The 22,804-nt window shown below is 42.9% G+C and overlaps 1 protein-coding gene across 1 annotated transcript in view; it reads right to left on the bottom strand.

The window, feature by feature from the left end:
- The window catches only part of jmjd1cb (jumonji domain containing 1Cb), an 80,597-nt gene extending 62,077 nt beyond the window's left edge, over positions 1 to 18,520 (bottom strand). Inside the window, exons 1-2 of the mRNA XM_084040448.1 lie at positions 18,289 to 18,520; positions 18,090 to 18,257 (exon numbers count right to left, since the gene is read on the bottom strand). Coding sequence (XP_083896574.1) covers positions 18,090 to 18,245 — 156 coding nt within the window. The 5' untranslated portion in view covers positions 18,246 to 18,257; positions 18,289 to 18,520. The remainder of the gene's footprint in view (positions 1 to 18,089; positions 18,258 to 18,288) is intronic.
- Between the last annotated feature and the right edge of the window lie 4,284 nt (positions 18,521 to 22,804).

The raw sequence follows: 22,804 nt of genomic DNA, 5'->3' as shown, positions 1-22,804 counted from the left end.
CTCACATGTTCATGTGTGAAAGCCAAGACACAAACACAGCAGGATTGTTGAGCATGTTAATTGAAACCAGACACAGTAACCCTCCATCTCTCTCTGTGAAGACAGCCAAAGCCAGGCCTCTTCATGCCCTGCTGTAAGGAACTGAACCATCATCACTGGGACTGGATTACAAAAACACATCCATATCCCACAAACGGCCTTTTTCATCTCTCTTTAACTATTCGCTCACGGCCTCTCCTTCCCCTCTCTTCCTCCCTCGTTTTTAATGCACACTCATTTCTCCTGGCTGTGCCTGCATTTCACCACTGTGCTGTTCTCTCTCTCCTCCACCCCCCCCCCCCCCCCCCCACTCTCTCTCTCTCTCTCCCCCTCTCTCTCAGAGATGGTTTGAGGTCAACCGGCTCACGTGTCTTCGTCTCCTGCTACAGCATGTGGGCTAGAAATTCCACCATCCCACCGTTTCAAATTGCATGTTTCCTGGCTGGAAAAGAGCACACACACACATACACACACGCACACACACACACACACACAGACACACAGACACACACACACACACACGCACACACACACACACACACAGCCTGCCTCCTGCAAAATGGAGCATGCACACGCCAACATCCTCGCATGCATATTTTTCACTGGCATGTGCACGTTCCCATGTGCACACACAGACTATAGAAAGGTATTATATATAATACCTTATAACTATATAAACTTATATATATATATAAGTTTTAACAGAGAGACTATGGATTATTACTAAATGTCTATCAATGTGATATTTTATTTTCAAGTTCACAGTCGTGCACCTCTGGTAATAAACACAAGTCATGAGACAAAGTGGAGCAAACAACAACCCTCCGATGATCCTGTTGACAGTCTCCACTTCAGCTGTTGAGCTAACATGATTTGTTTACAAAGTAAGTAAGGTTTTTGTCTGAGAAGCATACGGCCGTATAAACATACGAACAGCCACCAGTTTAAATTTGTAGTGTAGCCAAATAACACATAAATATATATACCGTATGGTAAATTAGCTGCTAACTGCTCATCAACAGAGCTCAACACACAGCTGAAAGACGTGGTATAAGTACACGCATGTACTTCACTGAAGCGCATTCAACCTGCATTCCCTCTGCTGGTCATCAGGGGGCGGGGCTTCCTGGTGATTGGCAGGTTGCTACCAATGTAGTTAGCTATGAGATGACGTTAACACTTAGCTGTAAGGTTGACCTTGAATTATGACTCTAACTTTGTTAACAGCTTCTTCACACCAGAAACCAGATGGATCCAGATCCAGTAAGGTTGCCACTCTGCTAGTTGTTTTCATCAGATCCACCCGTCGCTCCTCACACAGTCCAAATATGGTCACTTCCTTCACTGGCTTCACCAAGATTGGCGACCCCGTAGTCCATAAAAACCAATGGGTGACGTAACCATGACGACGCCCACTTCTTATATAGAGTCTATGATATAAACACAATAGTGTGGGATTCTCCAGCAGCAGCCAGGCAGCGTACAGAGCCCAGAACCATGACTGCATTCTCCGTGTGTGTGTGTGTGTGTGTGTGTGTGTGTGTGTGTGTGTACACACTCTCAACCCACTAAATCCATCTGTACAGGATCCTCATTCACGTAACCAAAGTCAGCACTGATTCATGCTGCTCACTGTCTTCGGCAGGTTAGTGGCACCAAAGTCAGAAAAACAACGACACACATGGCCGGGACTCACGTCGGTTCACCGCTAAAACCTCATTTTTATTTAAACAGAGACTCATTACTGAGTAGGGGGGTTTTACAACAACTGTAATTAAGGGATACGGTTGTCACACTATTCCAAAGAAGATCAAATCATTTGAATAACATTCAAACTGATATGCAGTGAACTGTATTCTGAAGCCACGATGGGACAAAACAGGACTTTATCTCAGACGGGGATAAACATTTTTTGACTTGAAAAAACCATCAAGCTCACTATCACGGTCGAGAAGAGGAGAGAAATAGAGCCTGTCATGACTTATGATTACCTTTTATGCATCACAATCTGCAGTGTTTAGAAAAAGAAGGATCAGACTTCCAGTGTGAAGTTAATGAATGACGTTATTGACTCAAGGCCCGGCCTTTAACTGTTATCACTGATAACAAAGTAGGTGAGAAGGTTTCATGGTGATGGGGAAAGCTCAAGCAGAGTGCCCAATGGGTGTCCACTAGAAGCTTTAACATCATGACTATGGTCACTATTCTAAAGTGGAACTGCTCTCTTCCTGGTTGGCAGGCAACGGCCATGGAAACCATCTGGACTTAATCGCTAAACCTCTTTGCCAATAGACATAAATCAATAAAGCACACGTGAAAACTATTACTCGAAGACTTTTAAGTACAGGTAGGAGAGGAGAGGCCAGAGTCTCCATCGCTTCGACTGAATCAACACCACGGCTAGCAGTCCAAACAACAGAAATCAAGATATTACAGTATCACTGTAGCACTGTGTGTTTGAGAATCCTGTGTTTCTTCTTCTCTACCATGAGCTAGACAGACTTTCCACTCAATCCAACAATGAAAAGTCACCACAATCAACATAATGTGGTTGTGATCCGTGATAAAAATCATATATCGTCCCATCTCAAAGCTGCTCCTCCTTTTTTTTCCACAAACGTGTCATCCACTATAAACCCCGGTGAAATGTCAGGAATGTATGAAAAGGTATGAAAACAGACACCGCCCATGCCGAGGCAGAAGCAGCAACATTACAAGTAATTACTTTTCACCATTACGGCTGTTACAGTAAAGCCGTGGGGGTAACAGTTCTCAACTCTCAACCTTTTGCCCCCCGAGGTAATGTTCTCAGTATAATAAAGGACTTTACAATCTACAATGTTGCAGAGATTGCACATGGAGAGTTTGTTTTTAGCCCAGATTCAGATACTTTTCCAGGAACATTACTAACACTACTGTGAGCAAGAAACATAAGAATGAAGGCATGTGAAATAACATGACATAAAGTTATATAAATACAGAAAATCACATGTTTTTGGTGGTTAGCCGCTAGATATAGATATCTAGATATATACTTTGTATCCTGTATTTTTTAAATCTGGCTGTATTTTCCTCCTTTCTACCATGAAAGTGAGCTATGATGAACTTATTGTGAGAATATGTATATCTTCCTAAACCTAAGTAGTAGTAGTAACACCAGCAGTAGTTATGTTATCATGATTTTTCTAGGTGTCCATCAAAATACCTATTTTTGAACATAGAAGAATCATTTCTGTCTGTGTCAAACATCTAGAAATGTCCACCAGCGTTCCTCGTTGCTGAAGCCCAAAGAACCAGTGGGGTTAATGGCGACAGGCAGACACTTTGCAGATCGTCTCCGTCCCTCTCTCCATCACGCTAAAGCTGCCTGAGAGCTGTGAAATACTGCAGGAAGGTGACACACTGTGCTGCGCTGGTCTTAATGGAGCTCCGGCTGCACGGACGCTGTACGGCCTCATGCTTGGGTCCGTTATAGTCTCAGAGACGTTCAGAGGGGCCCTCGGGTCCTTCTGGCTGAGAACAACAACGTTCCCATCATGCTTCCTTTTCCAGCTGATCACAAGCCAATCGTGAGTTGGATGACGACATGGGAAGATGTAGGATTTTTATTGCAGATTGGGGAAAAAAAAACACTCACAATAACTTGATATTGATGAATTCTCTTATTGGGATAATCAGAAATATTCAGACTATAGAAGTAGAGGTAAAACTTATTTTAAATATACATTTTATATTTATTTATCCTTTAATTATACATGGACTCCTTATGATCTATGATAATTAAGATTATTTGGCTGAAAAAGGTGTCTTATCTGTGACACAATAACAATATTGCTTTCTTAACTAAATATATGTCAGAATGTTCTGCTGCCAGATGATCATGAAAATACACACTGGAATCATTTTACATTTTGTTAGGAAACAAATATTTGTATTCAAAGTCAAAGATATATACATCTTAACTATATCTTTTTGTAGTGAAGATCCTTTTTAGTGAAAACCAATCAAATAATCATAAATAAAAGGATGAATATTGTTTCGGAAATCAGAAATGTTTCACTCCTCTACCATGATAGTGAGCTAGACAGCTATTTCAAGTCACTCACGACAATATTTAGATTATTCCCGATAATGGAAATCCACCACCATCAACTTATTGTGACAGCGTTTCTTTTTTTTTAATCGTACTCTGCTATAACAGTCCTACATCGTCCCAAACCTAAACGTGACATGAAATGTTCATATGTCCCATATTCCAGTTGGACGGAAGCTTGTCAAATAATCCTGGTGGATAATGTTGGAGATTAGGAGAGCTGGTTGTGGTGAACAGATGAAGACACGAAGCTGAAAGACACTGTAAGCAAGAGCAACTTAATAAGAGTGGAGCTGTGTACTCCCGTCTTCTTGCATGTGTGTGTGTGTGTGTGTGTGTGTGCGTGTGTGTGTGCGTGTGTGCGTGTGTTCGTGTGTGTGCGTGTGCATGACTTTGGCAGCCGTACAGACATCTGCTGTGAAGGTCAAGTTTCAGTCTGTATGGAACCAATCAATGGATCCAGCAGCAGAACACCCCTCCCTGTCTTCATCCACTACACACAAACACACATGTAGGGAAAGCACACATTCACAAAAAAACAGCATGATTATGCACACATGCAGACAAAAAAGTTACCAATCCACACGCCTGGTCCAAACACACACACACACACACACACACACACTGTTATGCTGTGACTAATCCCATCACAGCGCCAGTGAAGTAAACGTACACACGCACAATAAATATATGCATGCATACTTGGAAGCAGCCGGGCAAGCTAAACACACACACACACACACACACTCTCTCTCACACACACACACACACACACACACACACACGGCACATGTGTGGAGAAGGAACCTTGCCCTAGATTCTCAAGGAACAATCTTGTGTTACATCTCTGCTCTCGCGGGCTTTTGTCGAGGCTGCACAAAAAAAAAAAAAAAATCTCTCATAGGCGCTGCAGAGACAACATTATCCCACTCAGGTGGACCGCCCACACATTATATTTAAGTCACCTTTTGTGCTGAATGCTTCTGTGGGTTTGCACTGTAGTAGCTGGGATGCGTAAACACAACATTAAGACCAAAAGAGAACAAATGCAGCTGGTTTCTGGTTGAACACAGAAACCCAAGTGGGTAGAATATGAATGGACAACCACACACACAAAAAGGAGTGTTTAAGTGTCTTAAATGTGCTATTTAGATCCAAAAAAAGGCTCATGCAGTTGGAATTCTCTCAATGTTTCTTTGTCCAGTCGATTGTCTACTTATTGGACAAAATAACAGACACCTTACAATCTAATGTGACAAGGCAGAAGAGGGAAGATATGGTCCAGGTAGTGTGGCTTTACAGAGGCAGCTTGGTGCTGTAGGAGGAGCTGAAACAATGTACTCCCATAATGTCAACAGAAACTTTGGACTTCACACATCACTACATCCACTATCCTCCACAGGACACGGACACACACACACACACACACACACACACACACACACACAGCACATGTCCTGCACACATGACACTCCAGAGTGCGTTGTGGTGTTCAAACAACAGATGACACAAACATTTGACACGGTCAATTCGCTGAGCTCAAGACTTAATGCTTCCTGGCTCAGATTGAACACAGTGGACATGGACTGCGTTGTCTTTTTTAACGGCTTAATTTATGCAAAGCTTAGACTAAACTTCTGCTGAGGTTAGGACATTTCAAAATAGTTAAAAAAGTAAAATTCCCAGCAGCAGCAGAATACATGCCCCTCCAGGCTGCAGAACAACACGACATCTCCGGCTTCATGATGGCGTTTTCACACCAAACCCAAAGCTTGCATACATCAATAGTGTGAATGGACACTATCAAGCCAGACTCCATTCAGAAAACAAGCCTTTTAAAAGTTTGCTTGCCACCTTGCAGACAGACCTAACAGACTTTTTACAAATCACCATCACATTGTAGTTATTTCAGCATCATTTGTTAATCTGTTTATTGCTATTTAATCACAACAACATCGTTTAGTTTGGGTTCATGCAGCTGTAGTAAACCAGCCAATGTGTGTCTTGTTAGATACAGTGAATAAAGCTTGGTGTTGTTCATTCAACATGGTTTCCTGGTGACTTCACAACATGTACAAAGCAGAAATAGTGTTTATGTCAGCCATGATGGATGAAACCTGGTTGGCATCTTCATTCAGGCTTACAATACAGATATTAAGCCTGAATTAAGAAAGATCTTTTCTAACCACAGCTTCCCCTCTCCATTCACAAGCTTCATTACACTGCAGGACTCTACTTACTACAACCACGCCTCACTACAAAAGAGTGTGTTTGACTGTTCAGAGTCACTCCCCTGACACACATTTGTTCCAAGGTGTGTTGAGCTGCAGCTTCATTCCAACTGCATGCGTGTGCACGGACGTTGTGTGCGAGCCGAGGAGAGGCACTCGTGCCGTACAGGTTGGTGAGGTTGACGGTTTGAAGCCGGGCTGACTGGCTGTACGACAGAAAGTCTGCCTGTCCGACAAGCTGCACGGCTTTGTGACAGACACAACATGATACGTGTGACAACAGCGGTGCTGCATTTCTGCCATCCTGTCGGACTATCAGTAGGCATGCTCCGATACGGATATCAGGCCGACACGAGCCGGATCAGGCATCTGTCATCTAGTCAATTCACTTCTATGATTATATACATTATATACTGGAATTGTTTAACAGTTTATTGCTGGACTAAAAAGATTTACACTTGATTGACAATGTCTTTTACCTCTAATTCAATACATTTATATGTATGTATTTATTTTAATAATAGAAGAAATATCAAACCTGGATGCTGCATTACACATAAAAGGAATGCCAGTCATCATTCAGTTATAATTTTTTAACTGCACCAATAACAGGTCTGAAGTTTAGTTTATAGAAATGAAACACCATTTAAATTACAATACGTCAATCAGATGCCTTCTCCAAATCCTGCTGCCATGGTAACAGCAACACAATCCTTCAAGAAATACTGTTAACCAGGACACTAGTGCACGTGTTAACACTATGGAGGAATAATACCATGCTGAGAAAATGAGTCAATTCATAGATTGACAGAAAAATTAATCTGCAATGCGTTTCTGAAATGTATTAAGTTCATTTTCTAAACAAGCAAACGAGCTTTAATCGATTATGAAAATCGGTATTAGTTGGAGCTCTAGATGCGAGTGAACGAGGCTGACAACGAGAAGATGAAATCTTTGTGGAGGGAAGCTTTCCCCTCTCAGGTAACAAGAGTTAACTTGTTTAATTGCGGTTCACATTCCAGCTGAGACACGTCAAATACCAAGTCACACCACTCACAGGTGGAAGCAATACGAGTCTTCAAGGCCGATCAACACTGCAGCAGTCAGCAGTCTCCATGATGAATACTGTGCTTTTTAACAAACATCATTATGATCGTAATAAAATATCTAAATAGTAATTAGAGAAACGACTGAGGTTTATGAAAACAAAGCCAACAAATGACACTAAACATTGTAATGATTTCTAACCTGTATTTCAACATTGTGTCTGGTGATGACATGAGTTAGCTTTTTCTTTGGCCAGGAGATTTGATTTCTCTGTTTGCATTTCTTTGACAGAGTGAAGTTGAGCAGTGGAGTCAGGAAACCCACAGAAACCAATTTTGTCCCACGCTGGCTCCGGTCAACAATCATTCCACTGTTCTGTATCTATTCCACTCTGCACATGCTGCACACGTTTCTACTCACGGTCGAAGTCTATTCACTCTACAAGACGGCATTCTGTCACATTCTGCTCTATGTGACTGTATTCCACTCCACTTTGTATAACAGCATTCTATTCCATTCTGCTCTATGTGCCGGTTCTATTCCACTCGGCTCTATGTGCTGGTTCTATTCCATTCTGATCTATGTGCCGGTTCTATTCCACTCGGCTCTATGTGCCGGTTCTATTCCATTCTGCTCTATGTGCCTGTTCTATTCCATTCTGCTCTATGTGCCGGTTCTATTCCATTCTGCTCTATGTGCCTGTTCTATTCAATTCTGCTCTATGTGCCGGTTCTATTCCATTCTGCTCTACGTGCCGGTTCTATTCCATTCTGCTCTACGTGCCGGTTCTATTCCATTCTGCTCTACGTGCCGGTTCTATTCCATTCTGCTCTACGTGCCGGTTCTATTCCATTCTGCTCTATGTGCCGGTTCTATTCCATTCTGATCTACGTGCCGGTTCTATTCCATTCTGATCTACGTGCCGGTTCTATTCCATTCTGCTCTACGTGCCGGTTCTATTCCATTCTGCTCTACGTGCCGGTTCTATTCCATTCTGATCTACGTGCCGGTTCTATTCCATTCTGATCTATGTGCCGGTTCTATTCCATTCTGATCTACGTGCCGATTCTATTCCATTCTGATCTACGTGCCGGTTCTATTCCATTCTGATCTATGTGCCGGTTCTATTCCATTCTGCTCTATGTGCTGGTTCTATTCCATTCTGATCTATGTGCCGGTTCTATTCCATTCTGCTCTATGTGCTGGTTCTATTCCATTCTGCTCTATGTGCCGGTTCTATTCCATTCTGCTCTATGTGCTGGTTCTATTCCATTCTGATCTATGTGCCGGTTCTATTCCATTCTGATCTACGTGCCGGTTCTATTCCATTCTGATCTATGTGCCGGTTCTATTCCATTCTGATCTACGTGCCGGTTCTATTCCATTCTGCTCTACGTGCCGGTTCTATTCCATTCTGCTCTACGTGCCGGTTCTATTCCATTCTGATCTACGTGCCGGTTCTATTCCATTCTGATCTACGTGCCGGTTCTATTCCATTCTGCTCTACGTGCCGGTTCTATTCCATTCTGCTCTACGTGCCGGTTCTATTCCATTCTGATCTACGTGCCGGTTCTATTCCATTCTGATCTATGTGCCGGTTCTATTCCATTCTGATCTACGTGCCGATTCTATTCCATTCTGATCTACGTGCCGGTTCTATTCCATTCTGATCTATGTGCCGGTTCTATTCCATTCTGCTCTATGTGCTGGTTCTATTCCATTCTGATCTATGTGCCGGTTCTATTCCATTCTGCTCTATGTGCTGGTTCTATTCCATTCTGCTCTATGTGCCGGTTCTATTCCATTCTGCTCTATGTGCTGGTTCTATTCCATTCTGATCTATGTGCCGGTTCTATTCCATTCTGATCTACGTGCCGGTTCTATTCCATTCTGATCTATGTGCCGGTTCTATTCCATTCTGATCTACGTGCCGGTTCTATTCCATTCTGATCTATGTGCCGGTTCTATTCCATTCTGATCTATGTGCCGGTTCTATTCCATTCTGATCTATGTGCCGGTTCTATTCCATTCTGCTCTATGTGCTGGTTCTATTCCATTCTGATCTATGTGCCGGTTCTATTCCACTCGGCTCTACGTGCCGGTTCTATTCCATTCCAGACACTATCTACGATGATAGTATTCTGTTCTGGACCACCATGTTCTATGACCATATATATGATGATGTTGTAAATGGTGTGTGTGTGTGTGTGTGTGTGTGTGTGTGTGTGTGTGTGTGTGTGTGTGTGTGTGTGTGTGTGTGTGTGTGTGTTCAGTGTGTGTGTTTACCAGCCAATCAAAGTGCTGCACAGATAAGACAGACATATACTTTTGTATGTCTATTATATACACACACAGTACACATACATATATAAATACAGACACACCCTGATTTTCTTCTACTTTCTGTCGGGTACACCAGTTGAACCAGCCCCACAGTGAATCCAGCCCAGTTCAGAGGGAGGAATGGTCTTAATGGAAACATCTTCCGTACGTTTATTCTGCATCTCTAGGTTCTCCGGCTCTGCGTGCCGTATTGTGCTGTAATCCGGCGCTGAAGGAGTTAAGTTCTGTGCAGTGGGTGAACTCAAAGGAACTGGCGTTCACGTGGCTAAGCCACTGTTGCTATGGGAGAGAGGCCAGACAGAGGAGAAAGAAACCCCTCTCTCTCTCCGTCTCTCTCACATTCCCATTTTCTCTCTCTCTCTCTCTCCCTCTCTCTCTCTCCCTCCCTCTCTCTGCCAGAGAGCTTGGCTGGCTGGAAAACCAAACATCTAATGAGAGTACACAGCTCTCTCCCTCTCTCACTCCTTTCTCCTCATTTTTCAAATAACATTCCCTCTCTCCTCTGCTTCAGAAACATGTCTCTCTCTCTCCTCCCTTCATCTGTCCATCTGTCCATCTCTCCCTCGTTCCGTCTCCCTCTCTCTTCCTGTAATATCAGAAAGCCAGCCAGTGAGTCATGCACCAACAGCACAATGCCAGGCTGAATGTGCCAGCGTGCGTTTCAGCCCGTTTGAATTAAAGTCAAGACAAATGTAAAGAACCAAAAATGAAAGAGACCAAGCTGTGAAGAGAAGCATATTTATGCAACCAAAACTAAAATATGGATGACGGCGTCTATTACTGAAACAATGAACCTATTATACCTGCCCATTCATTTAATTTCAAAGTATTACATTAATCAGAAATGAATCGACTAACTGTTTCAGCTCTAGTAGAAGTTACAGTGTGAATGGAAAGGTCGTATACGTTTACAATTAAAGATTTGAAGCCTATTGATTGTCTACATAATAAAACAATACCCATACTATCCCAACATGCAGAGGTAAGAGTGTAAACCTTGCATATATGAACAGAAGCATGACAAGGTTTATTCTGGGGGACTTTGTGAAGGCAGCGTGGGTATTTTGTCAAAGCCTGGTAATACACATTATCCAGTTAGTCCAATGAATGTCAGAGCACATCCTGGGACCGAACGGGGGAGGTCAGACATGAAGTGAAAGAACGGGTCAGGGTGGACTGGAACTGGACTGGAAGAACAGGACCGCATACAACAGCGCAGCACAATAGAGAATAGAATGAGACAAGACAGCCCAGGGGGGGCGACAGCAGAGGACAGGGCTAACGCTGACGGGGTTTAGCAGCTATGACACACTCTAGTACGCTCTTCCCTCCAAAATTAGCATGTATACGTTGGGGTTTCTTTTTTTAAAACACCCTAAAAATAGGCGATAGCCTCCTTTCCAATTTCCAGGATGCCGTGACGCTGTCTATTTTTTTCCCCTGATGTGTCCTTTACTTCTTCAGTCTCTCTTTCAAACTAGCAGACCACAGCTGGTGACTGTCGGAACAGTGGAAAGTCTTAAAGAAAGGTTTTGTTGCTGTTATGGTGAGTCTGTTTCTGTTCGATCAGCAAGGTAAAAATGACTGGTTTTATATGAAAATAAATGTATTATAATATGCACTCCAACCACCATCATTGCACCAGAAAAGGGGCAAACATTTGTGTCCGTCTGGGTGTCACGTATCATACATGCAGTGATGAGTGCCGGGAACAAATGCAGATTGAAGACAGCCACATGTTAGTGGGGTTTTCAGCCCAGTGACGAAGGGGGTGAAGTGTCTGTCTATACTAGTAGTAGTAACAGATGCCACCGCTCCAAGGAGACATCTCACAATATGCAATTTATATCAGTAATCACAAGTTTCACAAGCCTTTTTCTTTCTTTTTGTTGCTTAGAGAGACCTAACAGGGGCCCTGTTTGAAATTCAAGTACTACCAGCCGGCTTATTGTCATTCATCCCCTTACAGTGTCCCACTGGCACAGAGCAACCATGTTAATGTAATGAATTTGATGATGACAAGATTAAGTGTACGACATTTAGGGGTCAACTGGAGTCGCCGAGGTACTGCAGACAGACGCGTCGTGCAGACAGGTAAGACAACATTCCACCGGCCCAGCTTTCTCCGGCAGAAAGGTAGGAACAAGTTACAGGTCGACTTCAGGGGGGGGGGGGCGAGGGTTAGGGGGGCGGACAGGAAGTCCCAGAAATAAGCCTACTACTCAAGAGGAAGGACACAGCCAAACTTTCAGTTGCCACAGTTGCTCGATCCATTTGGGAGACGTTCCAAACTGAACAAGCACAACCTCCTCATTACCGACTCCACCGAAAATAGCTTCCCTCGCATTCTTTGGTGAAACAGTCTCGTTAGAGGCCAGTATTCCCTGACAGCAGCGCTCCAAAACACAAGCTCCGGGTCCTTAGGTACGACTCGGACTGACGAGTCCTCCAATTGGAGCTTCGTCAAGGCTGTTTATCAAAACACGCCGACCTCTAGTAGGATTAACAGTAGTAGTTATTAGTGTGCTAGACATTTGGAAGGAATAGCACATTCTAGACGAGAAGGGGAGTCTAAATATATCAACGGTGGGCTACGAGACGTTATCAGCTCCTCCATCTCACATGAGTGAAGTGTGGATTTCATTCACCGGGGCTGTCTAATGGTGTGAAGGAGATAACAGCAGTGGGACAGGCGGAGGTTATTCATTTCATATTCAGGACACAGTCGCACTCAGTCTGGGCGGCTGAGAAAGACTTCTGTGGAGGATAACCGGCACACATTTCAGCAGTGATGAAGAGGCATGGGCCGCAATGAAAATCACACGGTCTCCCTGCATAGATAAAGGATAAATACATTTAGAAACAATTATTCTTTGAATCATGAGGCTCTATATTTCACTTCTATGGCAGCTTATTGAAGTCACTGATGATATATTTACGATCGTGCCGATAATGGAAATTCACCACAATTAAAATGCGTTTGTTTGCAATAAATCCTGCATCATCTTATCCCTACTCGCCGTTAAGCAGGCATAACAGAAACGTTGCAGTCCGCGTGGTACGCGTTACACGCCTCGGGTTTATGAGAACTCATTATTTTGGCTGTTATTAAGTTCCATGGGTGCTATTTTGTCAGTTTTCATAATAGACATGATGTATTTTTAGCATTTTATGCATCTTAAAAGTGCAGCTCTGCGACTAGAATAGAGGCAGTGTAGCACAGTACACCATTCAGGTCTGGTACGGTCCTGCAGGAAACCACAGCAGCTGTCGAGTAGTACAGACTAATGTATTCCCAGGGTTATCTGGGAAGCCTGCGAGCCTATAGGAGACTTTATGGCTGCCGTATGTAGCACAGTGCACTGTGTGTGTGTGTGTGTGTGTGTGTGTGTGTGTGTGTGTGTGTGTGTGTGTGTGTGTGTGTGTGTGTTAAGAGAGATGGGGGAAGGGTACATCCATCCAGCCAGCAATCCAGCCAGCCCATCCTGGCTTCAGATTACATTTTGTTTCCTTAGGCACCAGAAAACAAACCACTAACACTCCGAGTATCCAGTTACCGCGCTGCCCAAACACCACATAGCCTTGACATCACACAGCAATAATGCAGCTTACTGTGCAGATGTCAACTTGATAAATAAAGGCTCGTCAGGATTGCACCGTACTACTTTTATTTTGCTCCCCCCCCCCTTCCCTGAAATTAATTATTACAGCTACCGACAACAAGCAACAGGGAGCATGAGGAAGGTTTCTGTCGACATCAGCATAAAAGATGCACGACTACAAACATGAAAACATACCTGAAGTGAGAATAAACATCCCTGCAAATGCATCTAGGCCTGGTTTATGTCCGCACACACACATATATATTCAAAGCAGTTCTATCATTGCTCTTCGTACGTCCATATAGCGCCTTTTTCTGAGTGCCAGTGTCTTTTCAGAGCGTATATTCGAAAAAAGCGTAATGTTTCTCTCGCTCCGAGCACTTCATGTTGACAATCCCTGCAGGTGACGTAGAAAAAAGGAGGGGAGAGGCTTGTTTTTGGCCGTGACTGTCAGACAGACACCACAATAACAAAGACTGAGAAGCCCATTAGTGGGAGCAGATAGACCAGACGGACGCTGAATGTTGCTGGTGGAGCGTCCTCTTTGCTCTAACGCTCATGATCGAGAGGCGACAAGCTCATCATACAAAAGTATGAAGCAGCATCCCTCCGGTCGGTGCTCACGGAGGAGAAAAAAACAAACAAATGCATGATAAAATCAAAGGGGAGATGGTAGTCTATCACACAACAGTGGGTAGAGTGGTGTCAAGATATTGTTGTCATAGAAACATTTTTTAAAAAGCACTCGGAGGGGTTTTTTTAAATTATTTTTATGAAAAGCTGGGATGAAGCGCTGCCCGTCACCCTGCGGCTGTTTTTCTGCCAATTAAAGGCGCTATGTGGACACAGGATCTAACATCACAACATGTGCTGGAGTACAGGCTGTGTGTGATGACAGTCCACATCATCCATCTCATATTTTGATAAAGGCTGGGCAATAAAGTCGTCATGGTAATCAAACTGGTGTTGAAATCACAACAAAACAAATATTTGGCCCGACAGCTTGCTGAGAAACAGCAATAAATTATATTATCACGACCCTGCAAAGACTTTTAATAAACAATAATGATGAACTAGGATTCCGGACAATTTTGGAAGGTTAATAATGTACAATAGACTGTCCAATTTCCCCTCATAATTCAATACAACAGCTGCGTTCCAATCCAGCGACCACATCCTGCAGACTGCTATTCAAGACTCCTTCAAATGCAGCCCAGACATGCTGGACTTCTATTCTTGATTCAGAGGATCCAACTGATGTGGATCCGTTTAATCGACGTGGTTCTGCCAGCGGTTCATGAGCGGGAGATGTGGCAGAACACACTCTCTAACCTTAATCATAATATGACAATCACGTATGTCAGAAGGTGAAAGCCTCCCTCTCGGCTCTTAAAAACACGTTTTCGTGCAGCGCTGCAACAATCGTACATGGGTTCTGTATGTGGAAGGTTCTTCCCGCGGTCACAGCCTGTTATTTTCTGCTGATTAGCCACACAGAGATGAACCTCAGGCCACGGCCCTAAAAACAAACTAGCAGCACCGCTACTGTACACACACACACACACACACACAGTGGACTGTAATGGAAAACAAAGGCTCCTATAGGCAATGACCTGGCTGCCCTGCTCTTTCCATTCACTGTGAATCCAGATGAGTGTGGCAGTTTTATGCATAATGTGCCAGCGTAAGCTTCTGCGACTGAGCGGTTTCTTTTTTTCTTTTCGGCTCGTGTCCCTCAAGTCCCGCCGGAAAAAACCCCCCCCAAGTGTCTGCAAGTCACCGCTCTCCCTTGTAACGTTTATCCATCAGTCTCTTGCCATTTGAACTCTGTCATGCGTTTTTCTGTTTTCAGTCCGAGGCGCTCGCTGCCGAGCCAATACTGCGTCACTGCAAAGATATTTACAATCGCAGTTAATGGCATACTGTCATCCAGTGCTTTCCGAGACATTATTTCTTGCGATGCCAGGACCCGAAACAGAAATGTTTTCTCCTTCATTAAGAGCTGAGCTCATTTTAAGTATCGTTGGATTTTAATCGGCTAGAGAGCTCTCAAACAATGAAACACCAAATGTATCGTGAGAGAACAACCGCAATAATTATTAGTGATGACATTTAGCTTAGATGTAATTGTTCTATAGCTTTAATAAGCAGCGTTAAGATATGAAAACTAAAAACAGGACTGAGCCTCAACCATGCATTATATCACATTTACTAATTGGCTATGAGATTCATGTGTAATGTGGACTTGACTCTTTATAACATGCTATTGAATCCTATACACTCGGGATGCACCAATCACCAATCAGGCCAATATTAAAGTTGCAGAGAAATAATAATCTAATCACGTCACACCAGGGCTGGAATGATTGTTTTCATTATTGATAAATCTGCCAATTGCTTACTAATTGAACTCTTCATTCATTATTCAGCTCATGAGACGACATCATCACTCGCCCAAAGTGCCGAGCTAATGAAAACTATTGTCGGGTTTAAACAGGTGGAGAGCCCTCGGAGAGACGAGGAGACCTCGAGTGATTTGTGACCGAACAACTGCGTGACATCGTCCAAATCGCTTGTTTTGTCCGACCAAACCGCTAAAAACAATCACGTTACTATCGTCTTAGATCACGAAAAGCCAACGAACATCATGCTGTATTGAAGAAGATCTGAAACTAGACCATAAACTCATGTTTACTGAGATAATAAAACCAGGGGGAAGTAGACTAATTTCTCATAGACTTCTATACAATCTGACTTAATTATGCAACCAGGCGTTGCCCCCTGATGGCCAGTAGAGGGAATGCAAGTGTATGGCACTTCAACCTTGGCTTTCACATTGTAGATGTAGCTGTCTGTGTATCACAGAAATGAAATGTTATCGTCTTAAAAGAGATGCCCAGCAGATTATTTATATTTGGTGCTTGATGGCTGCTAATTTCCAACGTATCTCTACATCAATTAACAGTATTGAATCGCTGCATGTTCTGATCAGACGTAACCAATAAGCCATAGAGCATCCTCCTCCTGCACTAGTGACCACATACACTTGACAAAGGCCTGACAGCTTGGCTTGACACACTTCGCCTAATCTAATCTCCAATCCGTCTCCACTGTATTCACTCAGCTAGTTAAGCCCCTTGCTAATGAGACTGTGCCCCATTGTATGGAATTAAAGCAGAACACTACTCACCGCCTCAATCACATCACACACACACACACGAGGACCAATTCTACAAGGGAATTAGGAAGCTGGGAGCAAGTTTTCTGTGCGATACATATAAACAAGTAACTAGTAGATGAGGGGAGCGTGCCATTACACATGAGAAAGTAATTGATTGGTGGAAGTGTCACCTCGCTGCTGCGCTTCGTCGAAAAATAAGACGACTTGCTGTAAACACGAGTGAAGGGCAGAGTATATCTGCAGTCACATAAAAGGACGAGATCGTACGCTTTCAGATACTACGTACAACCACGGATGACTCGACCCGCTGGTGCATAATAACTGAGGTTTAGATCTGTAATGTCTGATGACCTACTGTCTTCGATGAAATGGCACATATGTACACAGAAATCACAGCAGATAATCAGATGAGGTGCTGCTGTGCAGGGTTTGGCCGGTAATCTGCACAGGCAGATAGAAAAAAAAAAAAAAAAAAAAAAAAAGGCTTGTGTGAACAAAAGAAAACGGGGACCAGGCTCACTGTACGGTGTTTGCCAAGCCAAGAGGCTTGTCAGGGCAAATATTTTATTGTCTGCTGGTGCTGGTTTTGGCATGTTTACCCATTAAGAAGATTGATGTTTTTTTTAAAAAGGAGGAGGAAGGGGCAAAATATTGCACATATTTCCATCCCTTAAATAATTACACCACCCCCACACACACACACAAAAAAGGACACCTTCTCCTGGATGCTCCACAAGTGACAACGTGGACTTGTCTTTGGGAATTGTGGACAAACTGCCCCATTGTTCAGCCTGCAGCAAGCCAGTTTTATGTTTTTACAAGTCCTAGCATTCCTGTCCAAGTCGGAGGGGTTGTTGAGGAGGAGGTGGTGGCGGGTGGGGGGCATACATGCATGCATGCATGCAGGCAGGCAGACGGGGGCTTTGCGGTCGATTATCACGCTCAAATAATGTGGATTGTGACCAAATAACCACGAGATAATGGGGGATTAGCTGTAAGGGGGGGTAGATCTAGAGAGCTAACCATACCTACCCGCCCGTCAGCTGATTTGCAGTATACAGCAGATTAAAGCATTTAGCTGCTGGAGAGGAGGGGGGGGGGGGCTCAAATTCCGACACACGTTTCTCATTGTGAAATGTCATTTTTTTTTAATGTCTCGAAGAAGAAGAAGTGTGGTTGTATTCGGATTACATAGGCGAGCTCCGGGAACGTCAGCGGCTTTATGAGTGCGAGAGGTCGGATTTGGATGTAAATAGTGCCGTCCACCACCGCTAGCTGTTTGCTATCCCCCCCCCAACCCCAACAAACTGGCAGTTTGCCTCCCTATTAACTCACAACTAGTCAAACTTACACACACAATGACACGTATTTATTTATTTTTTTTGGCGGAACAATGACAATAACTTAACAGGATAATTTCCGCCTGGCTTTAGCCGACAACCGTGCCACCAAAAAAACAACCGTTGAGATTTTTTTTCTCCCCCATTTGCTTTGCAATGTAACAGAAGAGAAGGGGGGAAAAGTCAGCGTTTTTGGTGTTGTTTTTGCCTTACCGTCAGGTCGGGGTTGTCGCTGTCAAGATGGTTAACGGCTCGTATGACTCCGGACCTCCACGGCCACCGACCGCTGTCGCCGATTTCAGGCGGCTCGTCCCCGCTGACACAGAGGAACCGCTTCCCGACCAGCTCCGGTCGAGCCTCGACTGCCATGGCCCCCTAAAGCTGGTCAAAAAACCACCACCACCAGCAGCACCACCACCACCCCCCTCCTCGAAAAAACTTCCCAACAACGACGCCCTTACAGACCTGTCATTTACGACATTAAACCAGTTCCTAAAGAGTCCAACGGCAGAAAGAAAATAAAAAGTTATACGCTGCAACAAAACAAAAAAACAACGCTGGGGGAAAAGCGACCCGGGGGGATTTAAATGTGTAGCCGTCTCCACCCGCGCGAGCGTCAGGCTCTTTTCTCTCTCTCGGCTTGAAAAAACGGTGGAACACTGAACCGCATCACCGCCGACATCCATACTGGTGTTTCTCCGCAGGATCCCGAGGCATTCACAGGCCGCAGCACCGGTTGTGTCCCTCCGCGCAATTGAATCCTATTGGCACTAGTTTTCGCCAAAACTACTATGCTATAACCGCTCGTACTAGTAGAACTGCCACGACTGCTCCTGTTCACACCCGCTGTAGGCAACGTTTGCCTCTGGTACCTACTGAAAAAACACCGTAGTGTAGTGTTTCATGTTGAAGTTGCACCAAACTGTGGCAATGTTGATTTGACATAATAATAATACAATAATAACTCAAGATTTTTATTTTCACACACAGTATAAACATAGTTCACATTGAGCAATTCAATTCTTATTTAATTCCCTTCACACATTGACCTAAAATAGAAAACAAATATAAATATAAATTATATAAAATAAAATAATATAAATATATATAATTAAACATCAAATATCTACAAAAAAAACATGTATTTACAGGCTATGCAGTTTAGCAACATTCTGCTGATGATTATAATAATTATAACAATAATATAACAACAAAGTAGGAATACATTATTTGTCATTTGTGTCCTGTGTACACAGGGTGCCTATCCAACTTAACAGCCCTCATTGCACTACCTTGTGCAAATAACAGTTGCATGAATGAAATGAATGAGTAACTTACATGTAAGGAAGTAGATAAAGCAAATAAAAAAGGAGAAAGCAAACACAAGGGCCGTTGAAAGGACTACACCAGTGTTTTAGCATGTCCCATTCACTACAAACACACTATATGACCCCCTTTAAAATGACAGCAGGTTTTTTCTCAGCCGTCAGAGCACACGGGATGTATAAAGTCCTATTTATCTTCTAACAGCTGATAGAGGTGACCACTCCTTGTGCTTTTTGAGCTCTGCTGGCGACGCCATTGATCACTCTTCTCCTGCATCATCTGGAAACCTGGGTTGGTCTTTAAATCCCTTCTTAAAACTTCTAAATCGTTCAGGAAAAAAAGCATTTATGAATATTCAAGATGTTTATTTGTTTTGTTTTATCATCCCACTCTTTCCGTTTTAAATGATTTATTATACCCCCCCTGTGTTTATAGGCTATAAGAGAAGTGCTGTATAAATACATTATTATTATTATTATTCTCTATAATCTGCTGCTTATTTGATATTTGACACATCTTTAATCCTGCTGTGTTGTATGTGAACATTTAAATGGAACAGACATGTTTGGTTTCTGTCTGTTTCAGTGTGGATTCATGTTCAGCATTGTGCTGCTCCTTTACAGCCTCAGACAGACAGAGAGAGAGCTGGTGAAGGGGAGAATATAAAGCAGAGGAACAGAAGGAGAACAAGAGAGGGAAGGTTGGTGTGTGTGTGTGTGTGTGTGTGTGTGTGTGTGTGTGTGTGTGTGTGTGTGTGTGTGTGTGTAGTAGGAGTGGAGGGATCTTAAGGACAGTGTTGAGGTTTGTGTGTGAGGCACGTAGAAAGCAAATAGCCTGGAGCGACCTCATGGGCGGGATGCAAGAGGGGACGAGAAAGAGAGAGAGAAACAGAATGATGGAGGATGAGGAGCAGAGAAGATGTGCAGGGAAACTGTAAGAAATAGAGGGAAAGATGCTGAAGAGAAGAAGAGTTACGCGTCATGTTTATTGAACAGGTGCAACGAATCTATGTATCTATCTATCTATCTATCTATCTATCTATCTATCTATCTATCTATCTATCTATCTATCTATCTATCTATCTATCTATCGAAGTCCTAAGATGCTAAGTCCCGCCCCTTCTAATGGACTATCATGGGACCTTAGTCAGAGTCAAGAGACAACTCATTTTGATCCCATATGAATTGAACCCAGATGAAAAGCATCTCTTGTTCGTTTGTCTGCTTGTTGTTGTTGATGCCGTCATTGTTGCTTTACTCTTTTTATTCAATAAGTTTGAGTCACGTGTCGTATCATGTGATCTACACGTTGGTTTCCATGTCGATCATTTGTATTGCACTATAATAAACAAATACAAAAGAAGAAAAAGAGGACACGTTACCATGAGAATCATTTTAAAGATGCGTTTGCATGCACAAAAAAACAATCTACACGTATATGAGCTTTAAGGTTATGGATACAGTTAAGGAACTCTTAAGGAAACGCTTTGAAGCTCCTGTTTAGCCTCCAGAGCGGATGAAGTGTTTGCTCAAGATATTGTGAAACAGCCTTTTAACTAATTGCTTTCAAGTCAGCAGATGGGACCAAAGGTCGGATAAAGATTCTTGCCTGATTTTAATGGGCATTCCCGCCATTCACGAGGTACCTGAATGTTGCAGGACAACGTATCAACGCTGTAACTCTCACAAAGCAAAGGAGAAGCACAGAAGGGACACGGAATAGCTGTTGATATAGTGATGATATGATGAACAGGATGTTAATGTCACATTAAATGTATCACTGAATATTGATGCGCTGCAAAATTGAATTTTCCTGCAGCACCGATATCATAATGTAACGTTTGCCAGTGGCTGATTTCCAGTGTGTCTCTGCTCAGTTTGATTTATTTGCGAATGCATTTTGCAGCTGTGTGTCACACGATGCAGCAGCTGAATGCTCGGTGCCGAGGTGTTTTCTGTTCAGCTGTGATCCTGATGCTGATCCTCCACTGGGAATCTCCCTCACACTGCTTTACACTGCAGCAGCCTCCTTCATGAATAACAAGTAGCTATGGACACAACCCCCCCCCCTCCACCTCATACACACATCATATGTACACAAAAACATATCTGTATGTGGTCACAAATATGCACAGATATACATGCAAATCTATAAAGGCACAAGCTGAGAACACATGTTTGTGTGCTCAGATATCTGCACACACGGGTCGACATGCACACACAAAGAGACAGACGTGCTCATGCTCACAGATGGGGATTGTGTCTGCCAAGCGCTGTGTATGGAAAACTGTAATGAATATGATTAGGACCTAAAGAGGTTTACGTAATGAGCGAGACAAAGGCAGACCGCTGCGTTTGTATTTCAGGTATATCCAGTCAGTTTCCAAAGCCTGAAGTGCAAACACAAGACGATATATATATATATATATATATATATATATATAAAATAATGTCTTCCTCAACCATCTCTTGGTAGTATTTTGCTGTCGCTTCAGTACAGTTTCCCTAACATTACAGTCTTGAAATATGATCCATTTTGTCATTAAAATTGTGCGTTGCATACAGGATACAGCAAGATAGATGTCACACAATATGGAGATGAGGCCATAAGGTGTCTGTGTGATAAAATGCAGCATATACAGTCATCAGAAGTTATAATGCTTTGACATGCCATATGTTGCACAAAGCACATTTGTAAAAAAAAATAAATAAATAAGCAAAGAACCCCTGAAACGTTTAACATTTTGTTCTATGCTGTTTTATTGAGTTTATTTGTGAAGGACCCACCTATGTGTACAACAATCTGTGACATGGTCTGTTGTGACTCAAAGGGTTATTATATAACAATAATTGAATTAAGAGGAGAAAGTGTTTTGGTATGCAGAGCAAGTAACACTGACTCTTTGTTGGATCAATTTAATGATATAACAAACAGATGCCAATGGATTCCGTAATGACTTAAACTAATTTACAGTATTACGTCTCCAACGAGGAAAGGAGCGCTTGTTCTAATTCACACTGCGCCCCTTAGGGGCGGTCGCACTTATGTGGCCTGCAGGTTATTAACATGGTATTATTTCATTATATATATATATATATATATATATATATATATATATATATATATATATATATATATATATATATATATATATATATATATATATATATATATATATATATATATATACATTTATATTTAAGGGTGTATATAATATTGTGATAAGCAAGCATAGTTGTCATTAAGACTTAAGCTGCTTATACTGACATAAAGTAATTTGCGTTCGAGTTAAATTAACAACAACAACGCCCGGAAAAATCCACCTCACCGCTTTCTTCAGCGGTTGGTTGGAATTCGCCACGAATCGGAGCTCGACCAATCAGAGGACAGGCCGTGGAGCTCGACATTCCACCGATTCTGTTAAGCGCAAGAGTCACATGGGCCGGCGCGACCAACCAATAGCAAGCTCGTGTTCGTTGTAAACATTCTGAGCTGGCCAATGGGGGAAGGTTTGGGGAGGACGTTCTCTTCCTGGTGACGTCACTGGCTAGCTGGGGGTTTTGGGGAGTAAAGTAGAGGGAAGGAGGAAACTGGAGAGGGAT

The sequence above is a fragment of the Eutrigla gurnardus genome, assembly GCF_963514095.1.
Source record: "Eutrigla gurnardus genome assembly, chromosome: 22".
Taxonomy (NCBI): Eukaryota; Metazoa; Chordata; class Actinopteri; order Perciformes; family Triglidae; genus Eutrigla; species Eutrigla gurnardus.
The sequence above is the reverse complement of the archived record's forward strand: the minus strand, read 5'-3'. Positions and strand labels throughout refer to the sequence as shown.